The 26,569-nt window shown below is 32.7% G+C and overlaps 1 protein-coding gene across 1 annotated transcript in view; it reads left to right on the top strand.

Moving 5' to 3' along the window:
• Dpp10 (dipeptidyl peptidase like 10) overlaps positions 1 to 26,569 on the top strand; it is a 623,123-nt gene that overhangs the window by 320,096 nt on the left and 276,458 nt on the right. The window contains exon 5 of the mRNA XM_027954025.2: positions 14,392 to 14,466. Coding sequence (XP_027809826.2) covers positions 14,392 to 14,466 — 75 coding nt within the window. The remainder of the gene's footprint in view (positions 1 to 14,391; positions 14,467 to 26,569) is intronic.

Here is a 26,569-nt window from a genome sequence, read left to right as displayed (position 1 = left end):
TAGCCACATGTGGCTATTTAAATGTATTTTTAATTAAAACTATATAAAATTAAAAATACAATTTTTCAGTCTTATCAGCCACATTTTAAGGACCCAGGAGGCTAAATGGAACAGTGAGTACCCAACTGGACAGTATAGTCACACAGTACTTTTATCCTCACAGGAAGTTCTGGTAAGAGAACTGCATAGATATACGCAAAATGAAAACAAAATTTACCCCCTCATCATTCAGTACTCCTTTTCTGAAAGTAGCCATGTAAAAATTTGTACCTGTTAAAATGATTCTCTAGAAATTTGTCTGTGTATGTTTTCATATATCTGTACATAAACAAATAGAATTATAAAATATACACACTCATATGGATATGAATGTGTTTGTATATGAGTGTATGTGTGTACATTTAACTTCAACAATATGGATTGCTTGTACTTTTTATCTACTTAGTACTGTACTTCAAAACCTTTTTATTAAAACCCTTATGTTTTTCTCTAATATTTAATGATTATGTAAAATTACCTTGCCATTACTTCCTAAATTATTTATTTAATTATTTCCTTATTATGCACATGCTTCAAGAAAGAAAAAGAAAACCTTAGTAACTATTTTTGAAATGCTTTTGTTGACTAAATTTGTAACTGTACTATTGTTAAGTGAAAGGAAAGGTCAATTTTCAACATAATAGATAATATCAAATTATCTTAAATACACCCATCAGTTGCATATAGTATTACCTATTACATTACAAGGTATTGTCAAACATTTTAATGATTATCCATCTGCCTGAGGAAAAATGTTATTTCATTGTTACCCTGGTTTGCAATTACTTAATTATGGGTGATGTTGAGTACCATCTTTTCTATGTGCATTGGTAATTGTTTTGTTTTTCTTTTTTTTCTGTCAGTTCTTCTTTGTAAGCCTTTCACATTGGAGTTCACAAAGCATATTTATGTGCAGCAAAATTTCTTTCTTTAGACAATGTACATAGCCTGGAACTCATTGAATCCCTAAATCACTAGCATTTGGAAAGTCTAGTGAAAGGATTTTCTGTATTTCAATTATCTTAGTAGACGTATAACTGTAATTAGTTCGTCTGAAAAAAGTGAATCAATGGAAGAAGAAACAATGGGAAGAGTTGTGAATAAATGTCTGTAATGAATTCATTCAACTACCTATTTCCTGAAAGTTCATCTGCACCATAAATCCCAGAAATTTAACTCTTAAATGTTGCCTCATTTTAGTTCCAGATGAACTAAAGTTAATAATAATCACTTTAAAAAAGGATACAGAGTATGTTCTTCTATCCTGAGGGTTAACCTAGTCACTATCTGAATACTTTAAAACATGCAGAATAGAGATTGATCATATCATTTATATATTTCATAAAAAGATCAAAGCTATTAAGGAACATTTCTGAGAAAGTAGAAAATATGAGAAATGACTTTTGGATTTGGGCCATTAAAATGCAAATTAATAAATGCCAACTGAATTTAGCTTGACTCATCAGCATGGGTGAAAGTCCATCATGTTGACAACTGTGACAGTGAAATGAGGAAAAAGAACCCTGTTCTTGATATGGAGTTGGGGATTTGGGTTCAAGATGTTGAGTCTGAAGGTAGCTACAGATACTTTCTCATTGTCATTCAACTGGATTGGACTTTATTTTATATAGTCTCTAATTCTTTCCCCAAATAAGAAGAAATTGCTGTGTCAGAGGAAAGTAAATATAAAATTATACTTTTCCATTATTATTATTCTTTTTTTGACAGAAATAGGTCAGTTTTGATCTTTAGTTTTTAACTATATATTAGCAAATGAGCAGAATGCTAATAATTTATTATTGCAAATCTTGAGCATGTGGAGTGATATTCCACCTGTTATCATACTCAAGAAATATTAATATTCAATGCTAAAATTCTGAGTGTTGTTGTTCCTTGATTTTCAAATAAATTGCATATTCTGTATATTCTTCTTAACTGTCATAGCCTTAATTTTTGGTTGTTTATATGTTCTAATTTTATGTTGAGTTAAAATACAAGGTAAATGAGGACAAAAAGCGTTAGAAAAAATGTCACATAATTAATATAAAAACCTCCAAATCAATTGGAAAATGAACAAAAGGTATTCATGGACTTTTCACAAAAGAAACATGTTGATAAAGCAAATTAAAAGATGGGTCAACATAATTTATAAGGAAAATATTAATCAAAAAGGGATAATTTTCTTCACCCTTCATATTGGCAAAGCTTAACTCTGATATTATCCAGTATTACAAAGAATGTAGAATAATGGAGCTTCTTAGACACTGATGGGAGAAGAGTTTGTATTTATCATTGGTTAAAATAGAACTTTTATGTGCCCTAAAACCCACCATACTCTCCTTACATTCATACCATAAGACAACAATTGCACATCGGGAAACAACAGAGAGGTTTAATTCAGTCACAATTGCACACAGCTGCTGATGTCCTCAGCTGTGCTTCACAGCTACCAATGTTCCTTTGTGAGATAAAGGACCTTTATCTCACAAATGAGATGGATATCATCACCCTAAGTACAAGTATGAAGACACAAATAGAGTGAATATACTTCACATACAAGCAGAGATATGAAAAATTGTGTTCTATATGTGTAATATGAGTTGTAATACATTCTGCTGTCATATATAACAAATTAGAATAAAAATTAATTAATTAATTAATTTTTTAAAAAGCACAATTTAGTTAGTGAAAACACAACTTTTAAACTAATTTGACTATTCAAATTATTTTTATATCTTTGGGTTTCAGGTGAATATCTAAAGCAATTTGCTTTGCCACGGATTTGTTTATATGACGTATAATTTAGTCTTAATTAGTTATGAACCCTTCCTTCCTTCCTTCCTTCCTTTTTTCCTCCCTCCCTCCCTCCTCCTCACCCCTCTTTTTTCTTAAGGTTTCTCATCCTCACGCCTCTTTTTCCCCTAAGGTTATGGAACCTAGGGCCGCACATGGGCTTAGAAAAGTGCTGTACCACTGATCTACATCCCCGGACCTTTTTCTTTTTTATTTCAAGGCAGGGTCTTACTAACTTGCTGAGGCTGAGATCACAGGAATGTGTCACCACATCCTGTGGTTATAAACTTTTAAAGGAGGTATCAGGAAGTCCTTGATCATCTAATACCTACCTTATTCCTCAATATTATTGCTGGTTCCTATGTATTTGCATTTAGTTGTTGTTTACTTGTTTTCATAACTATAGGATATTCTTTTTATTTGCTGTTTATGAATATGTGATTTATCATTCTTAGATAGCAGTTTATCTTTGTCTTATTTCATATTCAAATTTAACAGATAATCCTGTATTTTTTATTTGCTGAATCTTTCTTGAATTATTGTGTTGAGAGAGAATGTTAAGGTTAATCCAATATGAGACAATAAGTGGAAAAGAGAAAATACATATCAATTATGGTATTCTTAAGGAATATGTAAGACTATATCAAACCTGGCTATGAAAGTTTCCTGTTTATTTATCAAATGGTTTTATCTTGTTCTTTGAAAATATTACTGGTAATGAATTATTTTACACCAATATTAAATGAGTCTTTGAACCATAAGAAAAATTGATGAGCTGCCAAGAAATTTTATTCTTTAAAATATTTCATTTCTCTGTTTTTACCACAGTTAAAACAATTCAGCTGACTGAACACTTTTTATTTTTTGTAAGGTCAATATTAGTTGTTATATTTTTTCCATTTTTTTAAAACTATGTGGATTGAAAAGTTCTTGGTAGCTATCATTTTGCCCATACTAAAAAAAAAAAAAAAATCATATTACAACTGAAATACTTGAAATGTACATATTATACTTTAAAATATAAACCACATTATTTATGAAATCATACTCTCTAAAATATGCTTGATAGGATATTATAACTAGAATGAATAGAGGTAATTTACTGTTGGACCACTGTAGCCTATCATCTTATTTTATAAACATCATGTCAGGCATATTGCATAAGATCATGGTGAAAAAATTGATTTAAATATTGTATAATCTTATTTTTTTTTCTTTTTTTTGGTTGTTGTTGATGGTGTTTCCAGGGGACTTGGGACAGACTGCAGGGAACTTTGTCATTGACCTACATCCTCAGCCCTTTTTATTTTGAGATAGGGTCTTGCTAATTTGCCCAGACTGATTTGGAACTTGTAGTTCTCCTGCCTCAGATGTCCAAGTTGCTAGGATTACAGGTGTGCACCACCATGCCTAGCCAGGATATTGTACTGGTTTTTAAGACTTATATAGCTTTCATTTTTTTTTTTTTTGTAAATATAACTATACTTAGATATAGCAGCACAATTTAAGAGAAGAATATATTTGAAATATGTTAAATATTAATAAAATTTGAAGATTATTTAGACCAACACAAACTGAACTTCAAAGAAATAATCTGCATAAATATGCAAGTTATAAAATTTTTTTCAGTCACAGCTTTTCTAATTTATTGACATTTCAGGTGGAGAAATATTGGCATATTTCTCTTCAAAGTCACCGTGTCTGCTCTTTTTATTTTTTTTTCAAAACTATTAACAGAATTCAGCAAACATTAATTTCTCTATATATTAAAATAAAAATTGCTTGAAATGTTTTAGTGAGTGTATGACATATGATCTAAATCAATAGAGTATTATTTTGATTTCTCACATTTACTGAGCAATGTGATCTGTAAGAGGCACTCCACATGACAGGTCCTAATTCAATAATCTTAAAATACTGAGTTGTACCATGGCATTTTCTTGCATTGGTTGTTTTATAAAATATTCCAGTATCAATAAAATACATAGTGCTGAGAGAGAGAGAGAGAGAGAGAGAGAGAGAGAGAGAGAGAGATCTATTATGTGTACATAATATTGATGCTGTGGATATCACAGAGAAATATAATTTTAGCATTATCCTAAAAAATTGGGTAGCAAAGAAAAGAGAATAAAAACATACACAATAAAAGAGTTGATTTTAAAATTTCCTGCACATAAACACATTCACACCTGTAGAAAACAAATCATGGCTTTGTTGAGAGCTGTAAGATTAAAATAAAACAAAACAAACAAAAAAGAAAAAAATATATATATATATATATATATATATCTGTGCTTCTTTCCTGTAACTTGAAGCCAGGCAGCGAAAAGCCCATGTTTGGCATCATCATAGATTGCAATTTGATTATTTCATTTTCCAACTTTCACTCACTTTCATTTTTATGTCTTAACTGCCTAGTACCATTTGTTCTTCTTCTCACTTGCTTAAAATTGACTGGCTTTCTGAAACCATCCCTTCCTTATGTTTGAGTCAGGAAATGAGATTGTTGTTGACTGTTGTGAAAAACATCCTCATAATATGTACTTAATTACTTATTTGAAAAGTTAAGATTTAACTTTTCTAGAATCACATTTCTAAACATTCTTGTTAATTATTTAAAAAGTAGTTATGAAATTGGGTAGTGAAAGAAATTCCATCCCAGATCATTTAAAGTGAGTGTGTGCATGTGTGTGCTTTGAAGGAGTCTGGTGGGATGGAGTTTGAGGGAGCAGAAGGAAAAGGCCACAGGATCCATGAAGACTTACATCCTTGTTTTCATCATTCTGTGTTACAAATACATGCTTCTATTCTTTCAGGGCTAGAGGATAATTCTACTGAAGCCCTAGACCATGTTTTTTCTTACATATGAATAAAGATATCTAGACCTATATTTTATCCCTAGCTTGTTCCAAAATTCTGGAACAATACCATGGTTCCTCTGCTTCTTCCATGTTTTCAGTTTTAGGGCAACTAAGTCCTTCTTACCAACGGTGTTATTTTAGTCCCATTCCTTATTCTCGGCTAGCTCACTTCGTTCACAGCCTCAAGTCATAGAAATGCATATTTTATATTTTCTGGCACTTCTGACATTTAAGTTTGTGTTTAATGATTTCTTGCCATGGTCTTTAATATCTGACATCTTGGAACACCATCATTATCCTATTTCTACCTCTAGTTATAATGTTTCTGACAAAAGTGAATCATTGCAATGAAGCCTCTTAATAGGGACATTACTGTGGCAATAAAAGATGTAAATTGCAGTTCCAAACAACCTAGAAGAGCCATCACGAAACAGTGATCAATTGTTAGATGAACTGCACATATAATTATATACATGTGAGGTCAGATGAATCACTGAGCTAAGAAGCACAAGGAGGACTTAAAGGAGGAGAATTAGAATGATATGTGAGAGAAATACAATTTGAATAAGGCTAGGGGAGTGGTGAAGGAGTGAGGAGAACCAGCATACAGGAGAAATAACACATGCATCGTCATAAGGGGATAAAAGTCATAGCAAACAACATTTACAATAACCACAGCGTTGCCAGTTCACCCTGGTAGAGCTCATGGGCACCTGGGTTAAGAAGTGCTGCCCTTTTCTCTTTTATTTTTATTGGTTTTTTACAAAAAAAAAATTCCAAACAAGAGAAAGCATGTAATATTTATCCAAAAAAAAGCTTATTCTGCTCAATATTATGCTCTCCAATTCCCTCCATTTTTTTTTTTTTTTTTGCAGATAGTGTTGTGATCTCATTCTTCTTTATTGAAAAATACTCCATTGTGTATATATACATATGATTTCTCCATTGATGGGATTAGGCTGATTCCATAATTGGTTCTTCTAAATGGTGCCCTGATAATCATGGGTATGCAGGAATCTTGTTGATAATCTGGCATTGATTCCTTATACATACTCAGGAGTGGTATTGCTGGATTATATGGTGGGTTCTATTTTTAGTGTATTTGAGGGCCCTTCATACTTTTTTCCATAGTGGTTGTACTAATGTATATTCCCACAAACTGCATATAAGTTTTCCTTTTCCCCTTGAAACTTCACAAGCATTCATTATTTTTATTTCCTTGATTTTTGGTTTTTGATTTTTTTTTATAATAGCCATACTGATTAGAGTGAGATACAATCTCAAAGTAGTTTTCATGTGCATTTCCTTGGTGGCTAAAGATATTCAATGCTCTTCATGTGTTTTTTGGTCTTTTGTCCTTCTTTCAAGAAATGCCTATTCAGCTTATTTGCCTGCTTAATGAATGGATGATTTGCTTTTTTTTGTTGTTGCTAAATTTTTTCAGTTATTTATATATTCTGGATATTAGTCTTCTTCACAAGAATAGATGACAAAGATTTTCACCCATACAATAATCTGTCCCTTAACTCTGAATTATTTCCTTTGCTGGAGAAAGAATAGAGGCTTTTTAATTTGATGTTATACCACTTGTCAATTCTTGCTATTATTTCCTAAGCTATCAGAGTTCTATTCAAGAAATTGTTGGGGTTATGCTCAGCAGTAGAGCACTCAACTAGCATGTGTGACGTGCTGCATTTGATCCTGAGCACCACATAAGAATAAATAAATAAAATAAAGGTGCTGTGTCCATCTGCAACTAAAAAAAAATATTTTAAAAAGATATTGTTGCTTGTACCAATATCTTGAAGTGTTTCCCCTATGTTTGCCTCTAGTAGTTTCATCATTTCATTTCTTATGTTAAGTTCTTTGATCCATTTCAAGGTGATTTTGGTACAGTCTGAGAGAGGGAGTTTCAATTCCTCACAGATGGATGTCCGGTTTTTCTAGCAACATTTTTTTGAAGAGGCTGTCTCTAACTTCTTTTTGACATCTTTGTCAAAATCAGAAGGTACATGTGTGAGTTTATTCCTGCATCCTCTATTCTATCCCATTGGTCTCCCTTTAATGTGTCCTCTCCTCTTTGTGATCCACTCTCTTTCTTAACTTCCCAAACTGCTTGCCTTACTTGTCAGGAGAGTCTCCTCCCTGATATCAGGACCTCAGGATACCACCAGACCCAGTGCATTTTTCACTCAGTTCCCAATGGAGTAGTTCTAAATTGACATCCGATTTTGCTGCTTCATTGGCTTTATATTTCACCATCTTTGGAACCAGCCATCAGTTCTGCTGTATTCATGTTGATAATAGTATTTAAAATAATTAATATAAATTCTGATCCATGACATCATCTCCCACTTTCCCAGGTAAAATTTTAAACTATTTATGTTTTCTGAAGATTATTTTTATAATGTAATCTATAGTTTAATTTGACTGGAAAAATAATGAATCATGAGGTTTTCACTTACATTGCCACTGAATGTATGAAAGGTCTAGAGTCTGTTCTTAAAACCTCAACACATTTATTTCCTTTCCCCTCTGTCCTCAGTTCTTTACCCTGAGCACTTTATTCTTACTCTGAAGGCCCATTCCCATTTGACCATTAGATTTTGAATTTCTACTCTATGTTGGACTACAGAGATCCATGGTGTTTATCTTAGTCTGCTTAATATGTGATGGAAAATATCCAGTGGACTTTGTTTCCCAATTTTATAGCATCTTGAGTGGCTACCGTGGTGTTTATAAGTTTGTTGTGTAGTGAACGTTCAATAAGTGATTTTTGATAGAATTCCATGCTACACAAAAACGAGACACCAGAAAATGCTCCCAAGTTATCTAAAAGCATGAGAATGTTTTTCAACTTGATCAAATATCTTTCATTCTTTTAGTCTAGCAAATGGCTTTCATAGTTCTTTATTTTTCCCCCATTGTTTATCCTGCCTCACCTGGCTTAAAATGGGTGATCCAAGCTGACAGGGTCCATGCCTTTTAATTCCCTCTGATCTCAAATATGCATGGTAGGCATTGTTGGTAAATAATGACAGTGAACACACATAGAAACTATTTCTACATCCTTCTAAGTCAATGCTAATTAAACTGTTAAAATAGGTTGGTGATGCAATCGTATTATTGGCAATAACAAACTTCCCCAGTCACTAATTTGAAACCATATCAAGTTAAAAGTGAACCAGAATTATATTAAGGTCTGCAATAGGGCCAACATTGACCAAGAGGTCTTTTGCAGCTGCTGGAAAGAATTAGTCTCCCAGATGCAAGAGATGATAGCATTAATGGTTTATATTAAAAGGTATTTTCCTGAGATTTCTGATGCCCCTTGACTAGGCTGCTAGTGTGTGTCCCTTAGAGCATTACCAGTGAAGTCTCCTTTCAGCACCAGTGAGTGACCTGAACATAGTTCTCCAAATTCAGAGAAGTTTCAGCAGCTTGGGTCCCTGAAAAGACATTTGGAATGCTTCCCAGTTTGTGTGCTGCATAAGCTGGAGGGAGTATAGTGATAATTAATAAAGTGCCAGACTGGATAATTGTAATATCTGTAAAAGATACTAAAATGTTGTTACCAGAGGCACAGACGCACCTGTGAAAGCGTGAAGTTAATTTGTGTGAAGAACATCACATGAGGGTGGATGGGGACAAGGGAGGTGAAATATCCTTTAAATAATTCAGACTTCAGAGAAGAAAGTGCTTTACAAAAAAAAAAAGAAAAAAAGAAAATGCTGTTGAGATAATGCAAATCTTATAAAAGGAAGTCTTCCTATAGTCTCTTGTTATATCTTGTTATATTTGCTTTTCTGTGACCTTGAGAAAAAATCAACAAGTATGACATTGGATTTTTCAATATCCATAGAACAGAAGTAATAAAATTGTACTTAGAGATTTTTAAATGATACTGTCCCCTTAGTCAACTCTTAAAGAACAATACTCCTCCTGCTATTGTAATGTCAGGAGAGATGGACTTGTATCTTCAATCTTAACCGGCATTCCCTATAGACTAATTTTCATCTATTTTTTATTAATTCTTTTTAGTTATACATGACACTAGAATACATTTTGATATGATTATACAAGCATGTAATATATCTTATTCTAATTAAGATCCCATTCTTGTAGATGTACCCGATGGTGAGATTCACTGTGGTGTATTAATATATGTATATAGAAAAGTTATGTAAGACTCATTCCACTGTGTTTCCTTTTACGTTCCCCTCTGTGTTCCCTTAATTCCCCTTTGTCTAATCTACTGAATATCTATTCTTCCCCTTTCCCCTCTTATTGTGGGTTAGCCTCCACATATCTGTGAAAACCTTCAACCTTTGGTGTTGGGGGGAATGTTTTATTTCACTTAGCATGATAGTCTCCAGATCCAGTCATTTACTGGCAAATGTCATAAAATTTAAATATATAAGCAGTTAATGAGAGGGATGGAGGGGTTGAAAGAGAGAGAGAGAGAGTGATAGAGAAGGAAATTAGGATACCTATCTCACCCTATTACCCCAAACCCAATTCTTAGCAAGCTGCAGATCACGTGATAAACATCTACTATGTGGTAGCTGCTAATGTTCTTGTATTCTTCTTTTTGTTGAAATGGATATTTTTAAAGATGCAAAATAATTTTTGTGATTAATTATTCCCTGTGATCAATTAGACTTATTCTAAAATGACTCAGGTAGAGATTGTACAAATTGTATAGGTAGGCAAAACTTCTGACTTAGCATTTTTATTCTGTGATGTGTCCCTGACCACTGGGTTTTCTTTGCATAGCTGGTTCAGGGATTATAAACTATGTCATTCTAACAGCAATTCCCTGATAATATTAAATAACAATTATAGAAGGCTGTTGTTTTGGACAAGCCTCCTGTACTTGACTCCAGCAAAACAGACTAACAAATCAAAATGGTGTCATTCTTGCCAAACTTCCAAGTAACCAGGAAAATTGAGAGAGAGAGCCAAATCTGTCAAACAAGCCAGGTCAATTGGCACAATAATGAAGTTCTGTCTTTGTCCTTACACACAAAAAGGCAACATAAAATAAACTAATGTTATCTAATCACTTATTTTTCTATTGTTCTTTCTCTTTATTCCTGCTCAATAAGGAAAATAACTTTGAAATGACCAAATAGGATTTATTTTTTGTTGTTGATATTTGTTTCTGCATTTTAAAATTCATTCTCTATTTTAGGAAAGCAACCTCTCCTGCTCACCATATGGAAATCTTATTCTACATTATGGAATACAGTGTGAAGTATTACACAATCCTAGAACTGACAATAAAGCCAATTAATATTTTAAATTAAATTGTAGTAATTTTGTTCTTTGCGAACACCAAATGGATGTCCTGAAATCTAATATAATTCTGACCCTAACTACCTGAGTCCACAGACTAAAAGGCTTAGTCCCACAAAACACACCAACTTCAGAAGCCAGCTGCAGATTCTAGACCCTGAGGTTACTCACCCTCTGTCTCAATTGACTCTAAATTGGGGAACTCCCACTACAACTCTTATGGTTGGATAATTCCTCATAGTGGTTCACAGGGTTCAGGAAAGAACTGTAATTATGATCACTAGTTTTATTATAAAGGATGCAAGTGAATAACCATTTGAAGAGGTACACAGGATAATGTCCAGAGGGATCCTGAGCCAGGATGTACCTCATTGTAATCTATATTACCCTCCCAGTAAATTGATATGTTTATCCTCCAGGAAGCTCCTTCAAATCTCAGCATATAGTTTGTTTGTTTGTTTTAAATCAAGTTGTCATTATTAGGCATAACTGGTCTTTAAATCACTGGCTACAAGGACATGGGGAGGGTTTGAAAGTTCTCCCACCATAAGCACAAGGTTGATGTGACCTGGTGACCAGCCCCATCCTGAAGATATAAGGTAGTTCCACCAATTGTGAAGAGTTCTCCCAGGTCTTGTTATCATAACCTCATGTATGGTTGAAAAAACTTTGCTCTGAATAATGAAGACTTTTTTATAAATCAGGATATTCCAAGTGCTTTTAGATTTTATGCCAGGAAGCAGGGACAAGGACGAAAGACACTTTTTATTATACTAACAAGTTGTGTAAATATTAGTCTGAGTTTCTTATCCTACCTATTGCATTTTGGAGTCCCTAAGTTAGAAACAAATCAGAACAAAAAAACAAAACCAGAAACCCTGACTTTACCCCTTTCTGTTTTTTATAGACAGCAGCCTTGTGGAAACTATCCTGAAATAGGCTGTACAGAATTATATATATAAATATACATATATATTTATATATATAATATATAGTCACATAATATATATTTATATATAGTTATAGATATATATAGTTTATATATAGTTATAAGATGTAATATGTATTATATATAATGTTATATATAATATATATTTATACATAGTTAGAGATAGATGGATAGAGATATATTATAATTTACATCTATAGCTATATCTTTGCAAATACATGCAAACTGTATCATTCATTTAAAATATACTTTTAATTTTTGTTTGTATTTTGTTATTAATTTTGTTTGTAAATAGAATTCTTCAATTCTATTTTGTAGACTTTCGTTGATCTATCAACTCAATTTGCTTGCCTTCTCTAGATACACCTTGCACAAATGCCTCTGTTTAAAAAAATCAAGACCTTCAATGTATTTCTTTTTCACTATATATTTTAAGTTCTTTCTGTCACCAGGTATGTTCTATTATTAAATTGTAAGCTGAAAACCAGTCAGGTACAGTGTGTTTAGTTGTTGTTGTCTGACATCAAACACAATCAGATACATATTTCTGTTTTAATGTTTTACCCTGGGAGTTTTCTTTAAAGAGTGTCTGTCTTTAGTGTATCTTCTTTAAATATAAATAGTCAACTAGTTAGAACAAAAAAGTACAGGCTCAGATATTATGACACAGATGTAAATATATCTTTTTTCTTTTGATTAATCCAACATGGAAATATAAAATCATTTTGGTTATTTAACAATTTCAATATACCACATTAAAGAGAATAAAAAATAAATACATAGATGCTATGAATGAGGGGAACTAACCCAGTCTGTTGCACAGGAGCAGCACAGGAAGAACAGAAATTTCTTTATTAAATCCTGATAGCAATGGGGGCAATTTATTTGCCATGCCTGAAGGCGGGGAAGTGGCTGCAAAACTTTTGCTAAGAGAAGGTATTGGATTGAAAGAAAAAAAGAGAAGAGAAGAGAAGAGAAGAGAGAGAGAGAGAGAGAGAGAGCGAGCGAGCCAATGTCTTCAACAAGATACAGAAACAGTTGAGTTTTGTCTGAGTTTTGTTTAAAAAGTATCTGTAGGTAGATGATACATTTTCCTGAGTGAAAAAGTAAATTTATGAGTGACAGCTCTTTAGGTCTGGGTAGGAAGACGAGGAACATTCAAGGGCCAGATATGTGTTCATACTCCTCTTGAAGGTCATCTCCTTTAGCTTAAAGGTTACTTCTTCAGGAGAGCCTTGTCTATTCTCCCAGATTCATATACTCTGGCTCCAGATTTCTTCCTTGAATCGTGCGTCTAAAGGTGTAACTCAGTAATTGTTCGTGTAATTACTTCCCAATATCTGTCTCCGACTCCATGAAAACTGAGATAATTTCTCTCTCATTCACTGGGGCATCCCCAGTACCCAGCCTGGTCTAGTCTCTAAAAGATGCTCAATAATTAGTTCTTGAATGATTGAGTAGATGAAGGTATGAAATAGTATAGTAATGATTTATCAAATTTACTAATTAATTAAAATGATAGTACCATCCCTGCTGTTAGATACAAATCCAGTACTTTTTTAAAAAAATGATATTCTAGATTTTTTTTCAAGCATGTGTGGATTGCTGTGTTGAGCCTGTTAACTTATCTAAGCGTTAGATTTCTCATTTGTAAAATGGGAATAATTATGGTGGTGACAGACAAAGACTGCCAAAATCCCAACTCTCTCTTCCTGGCACCACGTGTTCTAAGCATATTCTCCATCTCTTCCTGGGCTCCAAGAAAAGCTGTATGGAGAGCTGTATGGAGTGTGTTGGTAGTGGTGGTGGTGTGTGTATTTGTGTGTGTTTGTTTGGCTTTATTTCAATAAGAGAGAATTGTACGTGAAACAATTTTAAGCAATCAGTTGTTTCAGTCCAACTCCTCAGTATTCTTGATCTTACATTGTCTTGTATATAAAGTTACAGAACCTTCTAGACATAGACAAAAACACCTATCTATAAATAGAAGAAAGTAGTTAAAAAAATGGCAAACTTTAGACCTAAGATCCTAGATGACTCTTAGAACATTATATGTAGCTCTTTAAAGAATAAAAAGAAAAATCATTTCTTCCTAGGTTATATGTTTGTATATCATATGATTAAAAGTAATAAGATTGGAACAAAAGTAATTTTAGTGAATCTTTACTAAGTTTTCTTACTTATAAAAATGTTAGACTAGTCTTTAAGCATAGCAAATGGAAAGATATATTGACAAATGCTTTTCTGTAAATGAATATGTTCTCATCAATGGTTTGCATTCATCTATATAATCATACATAAATTAATACACATTTATGTACATAATAAGACTAATAATACACATTTTAATAATATTATGAGTTGAGATAATTTTGATATATATCCAAATGCATGTTAATTTCTCTGTAATTCAATTTTTAAAGATAATTGTTCCTTTTGTTTTTTTTCCAGGTAACCTTCAAAGCATCAAGGCATTCAGTTTCACCAGATTTAAAATACGTCCTTCTGGCATATGATGTCAAACAGGTAAAAGAATTATGTTTGATGACATTTTTCTTTGCCATACATTCAGGTGACCATTCACATTTATGTGTAGCCATCTACTCCCCTAGACAAAATTTGGCATATCCAATAATTACAGGTGGATATTGATGGCCCCTTTGCAAAAGATATAGTTGTAGATAATGCCCTTTCTTAAACACCTGGCTAGCAATTAACTGGACTGAGCTTTCGGGTACCTGCATTGAATGTGTTAGAGTTTGGCAAATCCAACAAATGAGGGCTTTTGAAATTTTAGGTTTAAACCTTGCTGTATATAATAGAGTTTTTCACATCTGTATAGATAGGGACTTTCTTACTAATTCTGTCCGGAGCTGTAGTGTGTACATTGGAAACAGACTGGTGGAAATATTGTTTTAGATTGTGGTCACTGAATTGTTTGGTTGTATTTGCATGTAAGCTTTGTGGATGTAGAACATTCTGCAAGTGAGCTAAGCCAAGAAATTAATTCTAAACAAATAAAATGGTCTAATTGCAATTAGTGTTTCATTATTCCATGTCAGCTCTAGAGCACAATTAGAGCAGTATGTATGGTTGTTGAGTATTTTGTACGTAGATATAATTCGCACAGTTAAAAAGCAAAGTGAATGTTGGAAACACAATTCAGCAGATTAGTTTCTGTAAAGAATAAATGATTGGAAATCATTCAAGAAAGTTTTATGAGCTTAAGATGGACAATAAAAATTTATGGACTTAAGGCAGGCAGCCTCATATAATGCTTTGAGAGCCTTTGAATACATGAAATTTCACAGCATGAAAGACCTGCTATTTGATGGTTTTATTCCTTTGGAATATACATTTGCTATATATTTTAAGGGAGTTTATATTTTTTTATTTATAATAATTAATTTGTGCTGAAAAAGATGAGGGATTGTAATCAAAGGCCTTTTTACCTATTATATATCATGTCCTTTTTTGTAACTTCTGTTCTATGTTATCTTTAATTGCAGATATTGCAAATCATATGATATAAAGCTATTAAAATATACTAAATAGTTTAAAAAATAACATTGTCTGAAATTTTTAAATTTAAAATAACTGCCATATTGAACTGAGAGTGAGCTTTAAAAATCAGATTTTGTTGTAATAATCAAGACTAGATCTAGCTGCTAGATAGAAACATAGATCAATGAAAAACAATATGGAATTCAGAAACAGATCCTCATACATGTGTCTAAGTGATTTTTGGCAAAGTTGCAAAAGCAATTCAGTAGATGAAAGATGGTCTTGCCAACAAAAGGATGCGGGAATAATTGAATATATATAAGGGGAAAAAAACAAAACCAAAAATACGTTGACCTTAGCCTTGCACCTTACACAAACTCAAAATAAATCATGAATCGAAATTTTAAATGTAAATCTATCGGAGCTGGTGTTATTGCTCAGTGGTAGAGTGCTTGCCTAACATGCATGAGGCACTGGGTTCAATCCTCAGCACCACATAAAAATGAAATAAAGATATTGTGTCCACCTAAAACTAAAAATTAAATATTTTTAAAAAGTAAATGTAAATCTATCAAATCCTTAGGAAAGGAAACATAGGAAAAAAGACTGGGGTGTAAGGCTAAGGAAGTAGTTGAATCATACAGCAAAAGCATAGTTGATCAAAGGAAAAACAACTTCTCTGTGAAAGACCTCTCTGTGAGGATGAAAATAAAAGCTACCCTCTAGGAGAAAATATTTGCATTTCACATATTTGACAAAGGACTAATGTTCATATATAAAGCATTCTCACAATTGAACACTTAAAAGCAAGAACAAAACAGCTCTGCAATCAGAAAGTGGACCCAGACATAAAAAGACATTTCACTGGAGAGGCTACACAGATGGCAAATAAGCACATGAAAATATTTCAGCGTCATTAGCATTGAGTGAAAGCAAGTTAAAATCACAAAAGAATATCCTTACATAACTATAATAATGGCTAAAATTTTAAAAATATAGTAATAGCGCTGCATGATGGAAAGCATGCAGAGAGGCTGGATTGCTCCAACATTGCTGCTGGGAATACATAATGTGATACCAGGGTTCTGAATTTTTTTTTTAGAAGTTTCTTTAAACAACAAACATGTAACTACCATCCAACACAGCAGATTCACGCCAGGGCATTTATCCGAAAAAAAATGAAATCTATGTTTACACTGAAACCTGTACTCCAATATTCATAAATTATTTTTGTCAATAGCCAAAACTTAAAATAATCAAGATGTTCTTCAATGGGTGGGATGGTTAAATAAACCAGTGGAGTCACACAATAGCATTTAGCTCAGAGATTAAAAAAATAGAAGGTTTTTATTTTTTTAATTGTAGTTGGACACAATACCTTTATTTTATTTATTTATTTTTATGTGGTGCTGAGGATCAAACCCAGTGCCTTGCCTATTCTAGGCAAGTGCTCTACCACTGAGCCACAACCCCAGCCCACAAAGAAGCTTTTGATATAACTCAAAGACCTGGATGAATCTCTAGGATTAAACTGAGTTGAAAAACAAACCCCCCAAATCTGATGAAGTATAAAATTCCACTTGTGTAACACTTCTTGAAATGGAAATTGTACACATGAAGAACAGATCAATAGTTTTAAGAGATGTGGGAGTGACTTTTTTATATTAAGGAGCAGCATGAGGTGGAGATAGATACACTTTATCTCGACTATATAAATGTCGCCATCCTATTTGTAATCTTACAGTTTAGTTGTACAAGTTGTTGTTATTGAGGAAAGCTGGGTCAAGGATACATGGCATGTCTCAGTTTTATTTCTTACAATTGTCTGTAAATCTACAATAACTCAAAATAAAAACTTCTAATTTACAGAAACTATAAGTGAAGAAAATCTCCTAAACTGAAACTTAAAACATTTTTTTTTTAAAAAACGAGGCTCAAACCAGTCATACAAAATCCAGTCACCCAAACACATCCATTAAAACCAATTATTTTGATGCATTATTTTTATTTCTTCCCAAGTATAAAAATAAAGAAGCAGGAATTATCATTTACTAAGAATTATCTTAGGCAGAGGCTATTATCCTGATTTCAGAAAGGAGTAAAGCTAGGCCCAGAAAAGCTGGAAAGTGCAGGATCAGAAGGATTTAGAAACTTATCCAGGCTCTTTCCATAAGGGAAGAATAGCTGCAGGCTAGTGAAGTGGCTTGTACTGATTCATTCTCTAAGGCACATGGACCCAAACAGAAAAACTCAGTGTTTGGATTTCAGTAACTTTCCTGTTGTTGAACGTTAGTGCCTCAACTTTAGCTGTTTCAAAATTGTCCATGATTTTAAAATATTTTAAGAATAACTCTTTTTCCTTTAATTTCATATTTCTATGGAATGGATTTCCAGAAATGCACTTCTGAATAAATATATCATGATTTTTAATACACTAAAATTCACATACTACAAAATGAATTAAACTGTGTAATTTGTTATAAGTGCCGAGCATGTACTCTACCATCAAGCTACACCCCCAAGCTCCCAAAACATCTCAATCCTGCTTAAAGAATATCCTGAACCCTGCTATTATTCCCATTCTCTACTATTCCACAGGGATAGCTGGTAATATGATATATCTATATATGAATTTATATATTTTGGAAAATTCATATAAATAAAATCAGCACATGTAGCCTTTAATCTGCCTTGTTTTACTTAATACCCAAGTTCACCTATTTTGTAACATATGTCAGTATTTTATTAGTTTTTGTAATTAAATAATATCTAATTCTATGTATGAACCCTTATTTGTTTATACACTAATGAGCAAGTTTGGATTTTTCACACATATTACGAATAGTGAGTCTATGAAAATGTGTGTACTTTAGCATGCTCTATGTGTATCTGTTTTCAAATATGGGGGTTTAATGAGAAGTGAAATTTCTGGGTCACATAATTCTATTTCATTTTTCGAGGAAACACCAAAATATATTCTAAAGCGGTTGTGCCATTTTTTTTTAATTTTTTAAATTTTTTTTATTTATTTTTTTTAATTGGTTCTTCAAAACATTACAAAGCTCATGACATATCATCTTCCATACATTTGATTCAAGTGGGTTATGAACTCCCATTTTTTACCCCAAATACAAGTTGCAGAATCACATCGGTTACACATCCACATTTTTACATAATACCATATTAGTGACTGTTGTATTCTGCTACCTTTCCTATCCCCTACTATCCCCCCTCCCCTTCCCTCTCATCTTCCCTCTCTACCCCATCTGCTGTTGTTTAATTCTCTCCCTTGTTTTTTTTTTTCCCCTTTCCCCTCACAAACTCTTATATGTAATTTTGTGTAACAATGAGGGTCTCCTTCCATTTCCATAGTTTCCCTTCTCTCTCCCTTTCTCTCCCCCCACTCGTCTCTGTTTAATGTTAATCTTTTCCTCATGCTCTTCTTCCCTGTTCTGATCTTAGTTGCTCTCTTTATATCAAAGAAGACATTTGGCATTTGTTTTTTAAGGATTGGCTAGCTTCACTTAGCATAATCTGCTCTAATGCCATCCATTTCCCTGCAAAATCCATGATTTTGTCATTTTTTAGTGCTGCGTAATACTCCATTGTGTATAAATGCCACAGTTTTTTAATCCATTCATCTATTGAAGGGCATCTGGGTTGATTCCAAAGTCTAGCTATTGTGAATTGTGCTGCCATGATCATTGATGTGGCAGTATCCCTATAGTATGCTCTTTTAAGGTCCTCAGGGAATAGACCGAGAAGGGCGATAGCTGGGTCAAATGGTGGTTCCATTCCCAGCTTTCCTAGGAATCTCCATACTGCTTTCCATATTGGCCGCACCAGTTTGCAGTTCCACCAGCAATGTACAAGTGTACCCTTTTCCCCACACCATCTCTAGCAGTCAGAGAAATGCAAATCAAAACCACCCTAAGATACCATCTCACTCCAGTAAGATTGGCAGCCATTATGAAGTCAAGCAACAATAAGTGCTGGCGAGGATGTGGGGAAAAGGGTTGTGCCATTTTGCATTTGACCAGAAATATCTATGAATTCAAATTTCTGTTTGTCCTCAGCAAAGTTGTGATTTTCTACTCTTCTTAACATATCTATCCTAGTGGTGTATGGATCAATGTCTCCTGTAGTTTTTGAATTGTACCTCTCTGGTAGCCAATGATGCTTGGCATATGTTCATGTTCTTCTTCACTTTGCTTTTAAAGTTCTTTTTTGGGTAATATCTATTCAAGTCTTTTGTTCATTTTTTTTTTGTTTTGGTCTTTTTGTTGTTGATTTTAAGATGTTTTCATATTGTGGTTAGTAATTTTATCAGATATATGATTTCCAAATATTTTCTCACATTTGGAAGATAGTCTTCCTTTTCACATAAAAAGTCTTTTTATGCAAAAATTTCTTGAAGTTTGAAGGCATCTGATCAATTCCTTTTATTCTCTGTTCTACATGCTTTTAGTATCATCTCTAAAAATTCAGTGCAAAATTTAAGGTCATGAGTTTTTATCCTTATGATTTCTTCTAAGATTTTTATTTCTTGTGTTTAATTTGTTGATATATTTTGAGTTAGTTTTTGTATATTGTGTGAAATTAGGATAATAGCCTCTGCCTAAGATAATGCTTAGTAAATGATAATTCCTGTTTTGTTACTTTTATAGAGATTAGGATATAACACATTTCAAGGCTCACCTTATATATTTAAAATGTGTTCAATGAAATATTTGCAAAATTTATCCATGCTTTTCAAGAGTTGAATATTGAGATTGTCCATGCTCCCTACAATAGAACATGCCATTTCATATATCATAATTTGTATCACCTACTGTTGATCACACTATAAAATACGTACAGGAATAGTACACTTTTTTGTTAGATTAGTCCTCTCATTGCTCCTTTCCTTTTCATTACCCTTCTTCTTCTTTGGCATATGTTTCAAATCGTTATTATAAAAGATGAAGCAAGAATTTGTTGAACACTCAGATTGTGCCACTAACACAAGAAGTGTGTTTTATCACTTTAAACACCCTAAAGTCCCTGATTCTTGGAGGTTGGCACCATATTTTAGAAAGTACGAAGAAGTAGAGATGTTATGTAATATCCTTAGGAGTCCATTTCAGAGTAAGAACTTAGTCCCATTCTTCTATCTCCAAAGTCCTCAGTCTTTTGATTACCCTACTATTTTGAGAAAGGTTCTTAATGTCTTTATATATTTAATCTATACTTTTAAATAATTATTTTCCTTTAACTTGAAATCATATCAACTAGATTCTAATTTATTAATTGGAAGATAGCAGAAACTTTTATTATACATATTATGTTTAATACTCAGGTGCCATTTATTATACTGCTCTAAGCTTAGTGATTATATATTTTATTTTAATATCTAGACTTTTGAAATTGTTTCTTAAAGGTTACTATCTAAACTATTGCCTTTTAATGACAAAAATTTAAAATGTTTTGTAAAAATGAATAAAATATTTCAAAATATGATTAAATGTTGATATGATAAAATCCGGGAATAAGAATATCTGTGGTTAAGAAACATCATATAGCTGGGCATGGTGATGCATACCTCCAGCCTCAGCAACTTACTGATATCCTATCTCAAAACTAAAATTTAAAAAAAGAGCTGGAGACATAGTTCAGTGGTAATGCCCCTGGATTCAATACACAGACCCAAAAACTAAACAAATAAATAAAAATAGAAGTTTTTTTTTTTTTTTAAAGAATTATCATTCAGTGTTTGACAGTCCCAACATCAGACTAAATGGTTTTTCTGTTATTCTGAATCATGTCTATTGTTTGAATTTAAGCATTAAATCTATTTCTCATCATATATCATCCTATTATATTTGGAATTATGGTTGATTCAATTTATTTAATAGTTAAATTTTTAAATCATCCTTGAAAAGTTAACAGAAATACTATATATTTTATGGAGAAATGTAAGAAAAATATTTTTTAAAGAACAACACAAAGTAAAAACAATAGTTTTTAAATCTCTTTTAATTACTTCTTATTTATGATTTTCTTATTGCCTGGATTTAAAATACATGTTAAGTGGACTAGATAACTGTTTTACACTGTCAACTTCTTCCTTATTATGTCTTATGTTTACAGCAGAAACTTTAATCAAATTTACTATTGCTTCAGCATAATTAGAATTGCCCTTTATGCATAATAGTACATAAATCTGCATGAGAATGAGCTCTTTCTGAATGCAAAAGTAGTAGCTGAAAGATTCATTTAATTCTTGTGTGATAGAGGAAACACATCAGTTTTACCTGGGCTGCATGTGCTGTGTTGACCTCTGACCTCCAAACTTAATGCTCTGCAGAACAGTATTGTCAACTCTCTAGGAAAGGATGTTTTCATTTTAGTTTAGGTCCCTAGTACTCTGTAGGTCTGTGGGCAAAATTCTTTTTATAATAAATACCTATTTTATCTGAGAAGTAATCACTGTAAAATGAATCCTGCATGCACTACTGCTTGAAAAAGTAACTCTTCTCTAGTGAATTATCTAATTAAATTCTCTGTCTTAATACTTCAGTGCTTTACAATTACAGAGACATATTTAAGAAGTCTGTGGGAGTGCATGGTCTGGTCCTGGGATTGTCTAGGCTGTTAAGCTTCATACACTTGGGTACATTAATATTTCAAATAATCTTATTAATGATAAATTTAGGAAAAGTACAGTCTAGGTAAGTGACCATATTCTAATATATGTGACTTCCAGTTCATCCGGCAATTTTTCTGCCTTCTCATGCCCATCAAATGCATGATTTTTCCTGACATAGATACTGTTCCTAAAGTTTCTACCCATTTAACTTCTTTTTAAAAATAAAGATGATAAGGAATGGCAAAGAGGTATCTATTAAAATATATTTATCACTAATTCAGCCACATGATTGAAACAGCATTTTAAAAAAATAATATTTGGATATAGGGAATGTAAAAGTTATTTTTTTGCACATGTTTACAATATGAATGTTGATTTGGGACTTACATTCTTAAAACAAGTATCTACATATAAAAATATATCAAGCTAGTAGATTTTTCTTTAAGTTAATAAATCCCTGAAAGTATTTATTGAATTAAATCTTTGACATTTATTTTTATTACTGTCAGATAAATATCTAAGGAAATAAAATTACCTATTTCCTTATAGTTCATTGGATGGCAAAATTTTGCATGTGCTCTACACAAAATTTTAATAGACTTAATATGGAGAAAGTAGTTAGTTCACATAGAGTTGGGAATTATTAGAATAAATAAGAGTTAGCAGAATTCTCCATTATAAGTCTTCACAGAGATTTTAATAAACAACTATGTTACTAGTCATTAAATAAAAGTAAATATATTCATTGCAACCCAAGATAGCTTCCTTACACATATCTCTTTTCCATGGATAAGTTTGTAAGAGAGTACAAAAAGATATACCTTGGGAAGTACTATATTAGCAAAACACGGTCATTTTAACTATAAACATATTACTCTGAATAACTAATGCTGCATACTGCCAGATTTAATGGTATAAAACGGTATTTTAAGTGTGATCATGGATTCTGTGCATCAGAGATGCTGGAGAGGCTCAGATGTGCAGTCCCCAATGGGGTTCTTTAGGCGACTGATGTCAGTTGAGGAAGCTGCAGTCATCTGCTGGCTAGGCTGGGATTGAGGATGGACTCCAAAGAAGTTCAGTCACAGGGCTGGCAATTTTACTGTGACTATTGTCTACGAGCCTCCGTTATTCCTGTGTGAACCTTTCTACTGTGCTACTTGGGTATCCTCATTGCATGGTATATGGCTTACTTCAAAGGAGAATCTGTAATGCCTTGTTTGACCTAGTCTTAAAACTCATAAACCATCACTTTCTTTAGAGTCTACTTGTCATACAGGAACACCTGTGATTCCACGTGGGGAAAGAGTGTGCTAGGGCAGGAAAATCAAGTGATGGGACTCATTGATGGCTTCTTTTGCATCATTATCCTGAGATGAAATAATTAAATTGCACCAAGGCTTTGGATAGTACATCATGACATCATTGTGAAGTTAGATTTAGATTATGTGGTGACTGCCAGTGAAATTTGGTGGTCTTAAATGTAGTTGAATATTCATGCTCATAGGATTGTGATTAGTATTATGTGCATGGGATTCGATATATCATAAGCTGGTATTATTTTCATGAACCTTTCCTATTGCATATGCTTAAAGGAGTTTTAATAAATATGTAAAATAATATGATTACAGTTTTCAATGAGTAGGCTGGAATGGAGAGCTGATTTAGTGGGCTACAGAATTAATATGACAGATAATCTGGACGTGCTAATGCTGGCCAGTTAACATCATTAAACTTAATAGCAGTTAGAGTGAATTTAAGCATGCGATTTCTAAAACTCTGGTTCTCAAAGTACAGAAGGATGGATAGTAATTGAGTAATTGATGAATGTTATGTTTGCTTTGTCGTGTTTTGGCAATGCTGGGATTGGATTTAGGGCTTTAGACATGTTAGGCAAACCCTCTACCAATGAGCCATACCTCCAGACAATTTGGGTATTTCTATTGAACATGTGTCATTATGAATTTAAGCTGAGAGATATAAACTTTAGAAACACTGACCTATCTCTGTGCTGAGTTAATAAAATTAAACTATCTAGAACTGTAACCACCAGCCGTGCACACTGTTGAACATTTGAGATATAGCTAATCTGAACTGAGGTATAAAATGCATGCTCCAGATTTTGCAGACTTAATATAAAACAGAAAACTGCAAATTGTTAATGAAATTTTATATTTTGAAACAATAGTTTGCATACAGTGAGTTAAATAAAATAGATCAGTAAATTTATTTTACCTTTACTCAACTTTTTATTAGTGTGGCTACTAAAAATCAAACTTAACATATTAAAAGTTTGTATTACATTTCTGTTGCTCAGTGCTACTCTCAAACACAGGAGATGAATATTCCATTGTTCTAAGTGTCAGTGGAAAAACACCTGGCATACTGTACCCTGTTGGAGATTATATGGGAGAGAAGCATCATTCTTAAATATGTAGAGACTGTCGTGGAAGAAATTATAAATGTTGTGAAAAGAAAAAAAATATAGGCAGGATAATAAATAGAAAGATAGTTTCAGCACTGGAGGACAATCACAGAGAATATAAATTGTATGTTAGTGTGTTTGTTTGTTTTCATGTCAAATTAAGACACTTGATATCAAATGGCACCAGGAGGTAAGAGTTTCGATTGCCATAAAGATGGCCTTTCTTCATTGTAGTTGGTTCACAAATACAAGAGCCAGTGTGGAAGTCCTTCATCCTACTTTATTTTTTAGAATTTCAAGATATGAATAGATATCTGTCCATCCCAGGCATTGTGCAAAGAAATATTGCATAGGTTGGCTATATTGGGTGAGTTAAATTTCAATATCTTTCATTGATCCAGGAAGGATAATTGTCCTCTCTGAGATATATCATACCATAAACACAAGTAGAAAGAGATGTGACTTTCCAACTAATATATCAGGTAAAAATCCTGAAGATTATGCAGTCCTTTATTTTTCTTGCTTTAGAGTTCAATTAAGCACAGTATACTTTGTTTAAGTTAATCATACCTAGTTTGGAAGGTAGCATATACTGGGAAAGATTTTCTGAAAATTATAAAAATAATGATTTTTAGTAGAAATAGAAAACTTCCAGGTGAAAAAAAATGTGAAAAAGAAATCTAGAAGCAGAGTTTTCTGATTACTTTAACCCAGAAATTTGATGGTTCTTAATTGGAGCTCACACCAATTACCTTTTAGTTGCTTTCATGTGGCCTATATTTAAAAGAAAAGCAGCTAAAGAATATATGTTAGTGAATTAAGCAACTCAAACATAGGATGTAGCTTGAGAGACTCTTTATTAGCCAAATGGAAAGGACCTTAGTGTTTCTGAGAACAGAGGGTGTAGAGAATATAATTAGTCATGAGGCTAATGCATATTTAAGAGGACTCAATCCAAAAATAACCAAGACTTAGTGGTCAAAATAATTTATATTAGCTTTAAGTGCAAAATATTATTTTAGAGGTGGTATTTTATCCACTGTTTCTGAAACATAATAAAGTGTGGGTCTATTATACATAACTTTATTGATTAATAGTTTATTGTGTTTGATTCATATTTTCACCCCTTGTGGCCTTAAAATTATTCAAGGCTCTAACCAGATCTTAATCTCTGTGGTAACCCCAACATCAGCACAATGTTGGTGAAAACTATAGTCATTAGGTTTTTTTCTGATTAAATGAATGACAAGAGGTGGAGGCACAAAGTATATAAAAACCAGTGGCAGAATTGGGGATGTAGTTTAGTGGTAGAAGACTTTTCCAGCACTGGTGAGGCCCTGGATTCCATTCTCAGCACAGGAAAAAAAAAATTGTGTGAATAATGGAAGTTCAAATACAATTTTACACCAATTACTGACTTAGGTTTATAAATAATGACTGATTGACAATGATTTTTATTTGGGGGGTAAAATTATTTCTGTCCGTGGTATTCCCAAATGCAAAATTATTATTTATGTTCAGTGTGGGGATATAGTTTTGTCATTGTTGTTATAAAATTAAGGAGACTTTTTTCTTGTTGTTTGTTTGGCGATTCCATTTCACTTAGTAAATGGGTCCATCATTCTATCATATATAATAATACAGTCTAGTGGAAGGCATTTTATTAATAATTTACATTGCCTCTGTTTGCCAATTCAATAGTGCCAGGAAGCTGAAATTAATAGGATACATCATCACTTACTCTTCATTATAATTTCTAAAATATTTTGCATTTATTGGTATAATAAAAAAAAATATATATATATGTGTGTGTGTGTGTGTGTGTGTGTGTGTGTGTGTATTGTAAAAGACGCTGTAAAAAGAAATTTTTTATACATAAAGGATACTGTTGTTAATGAAGAAGAGAGATCTAAGATGTCAATTTAAGTTACTGTGGATTAATGCTATATGGGTTCTTTGTTTTTAGAAAACTGTTCTCCAAATTACAAAACAATACAGCAAAATCCCATAGCCTTTTACCTGTTATTGGACATTTAGGTTATTTCAAAACATTCCCATTATATAAAACACTG

The sequence above is a fragment of the Marmota flaviventris genome, chromosome 11 (assembly GCF_047511675.1).
Source record: "Marmota flaviventris isolate mMarFla1 chromosome 11, mMarFla1.hap1, whole genome shotgun sequence".
NCBI lineage: Eukaryota > Metazoa > Chordata > Mammalia > Rodentia > Sciuridae > Marmota > Marmota flaviventris.
The sequence above is the reverse complement of the archived record's forward strand: the minus strand, read 5'-3'. Positions and strand labels throughout refer to the sequence as shown.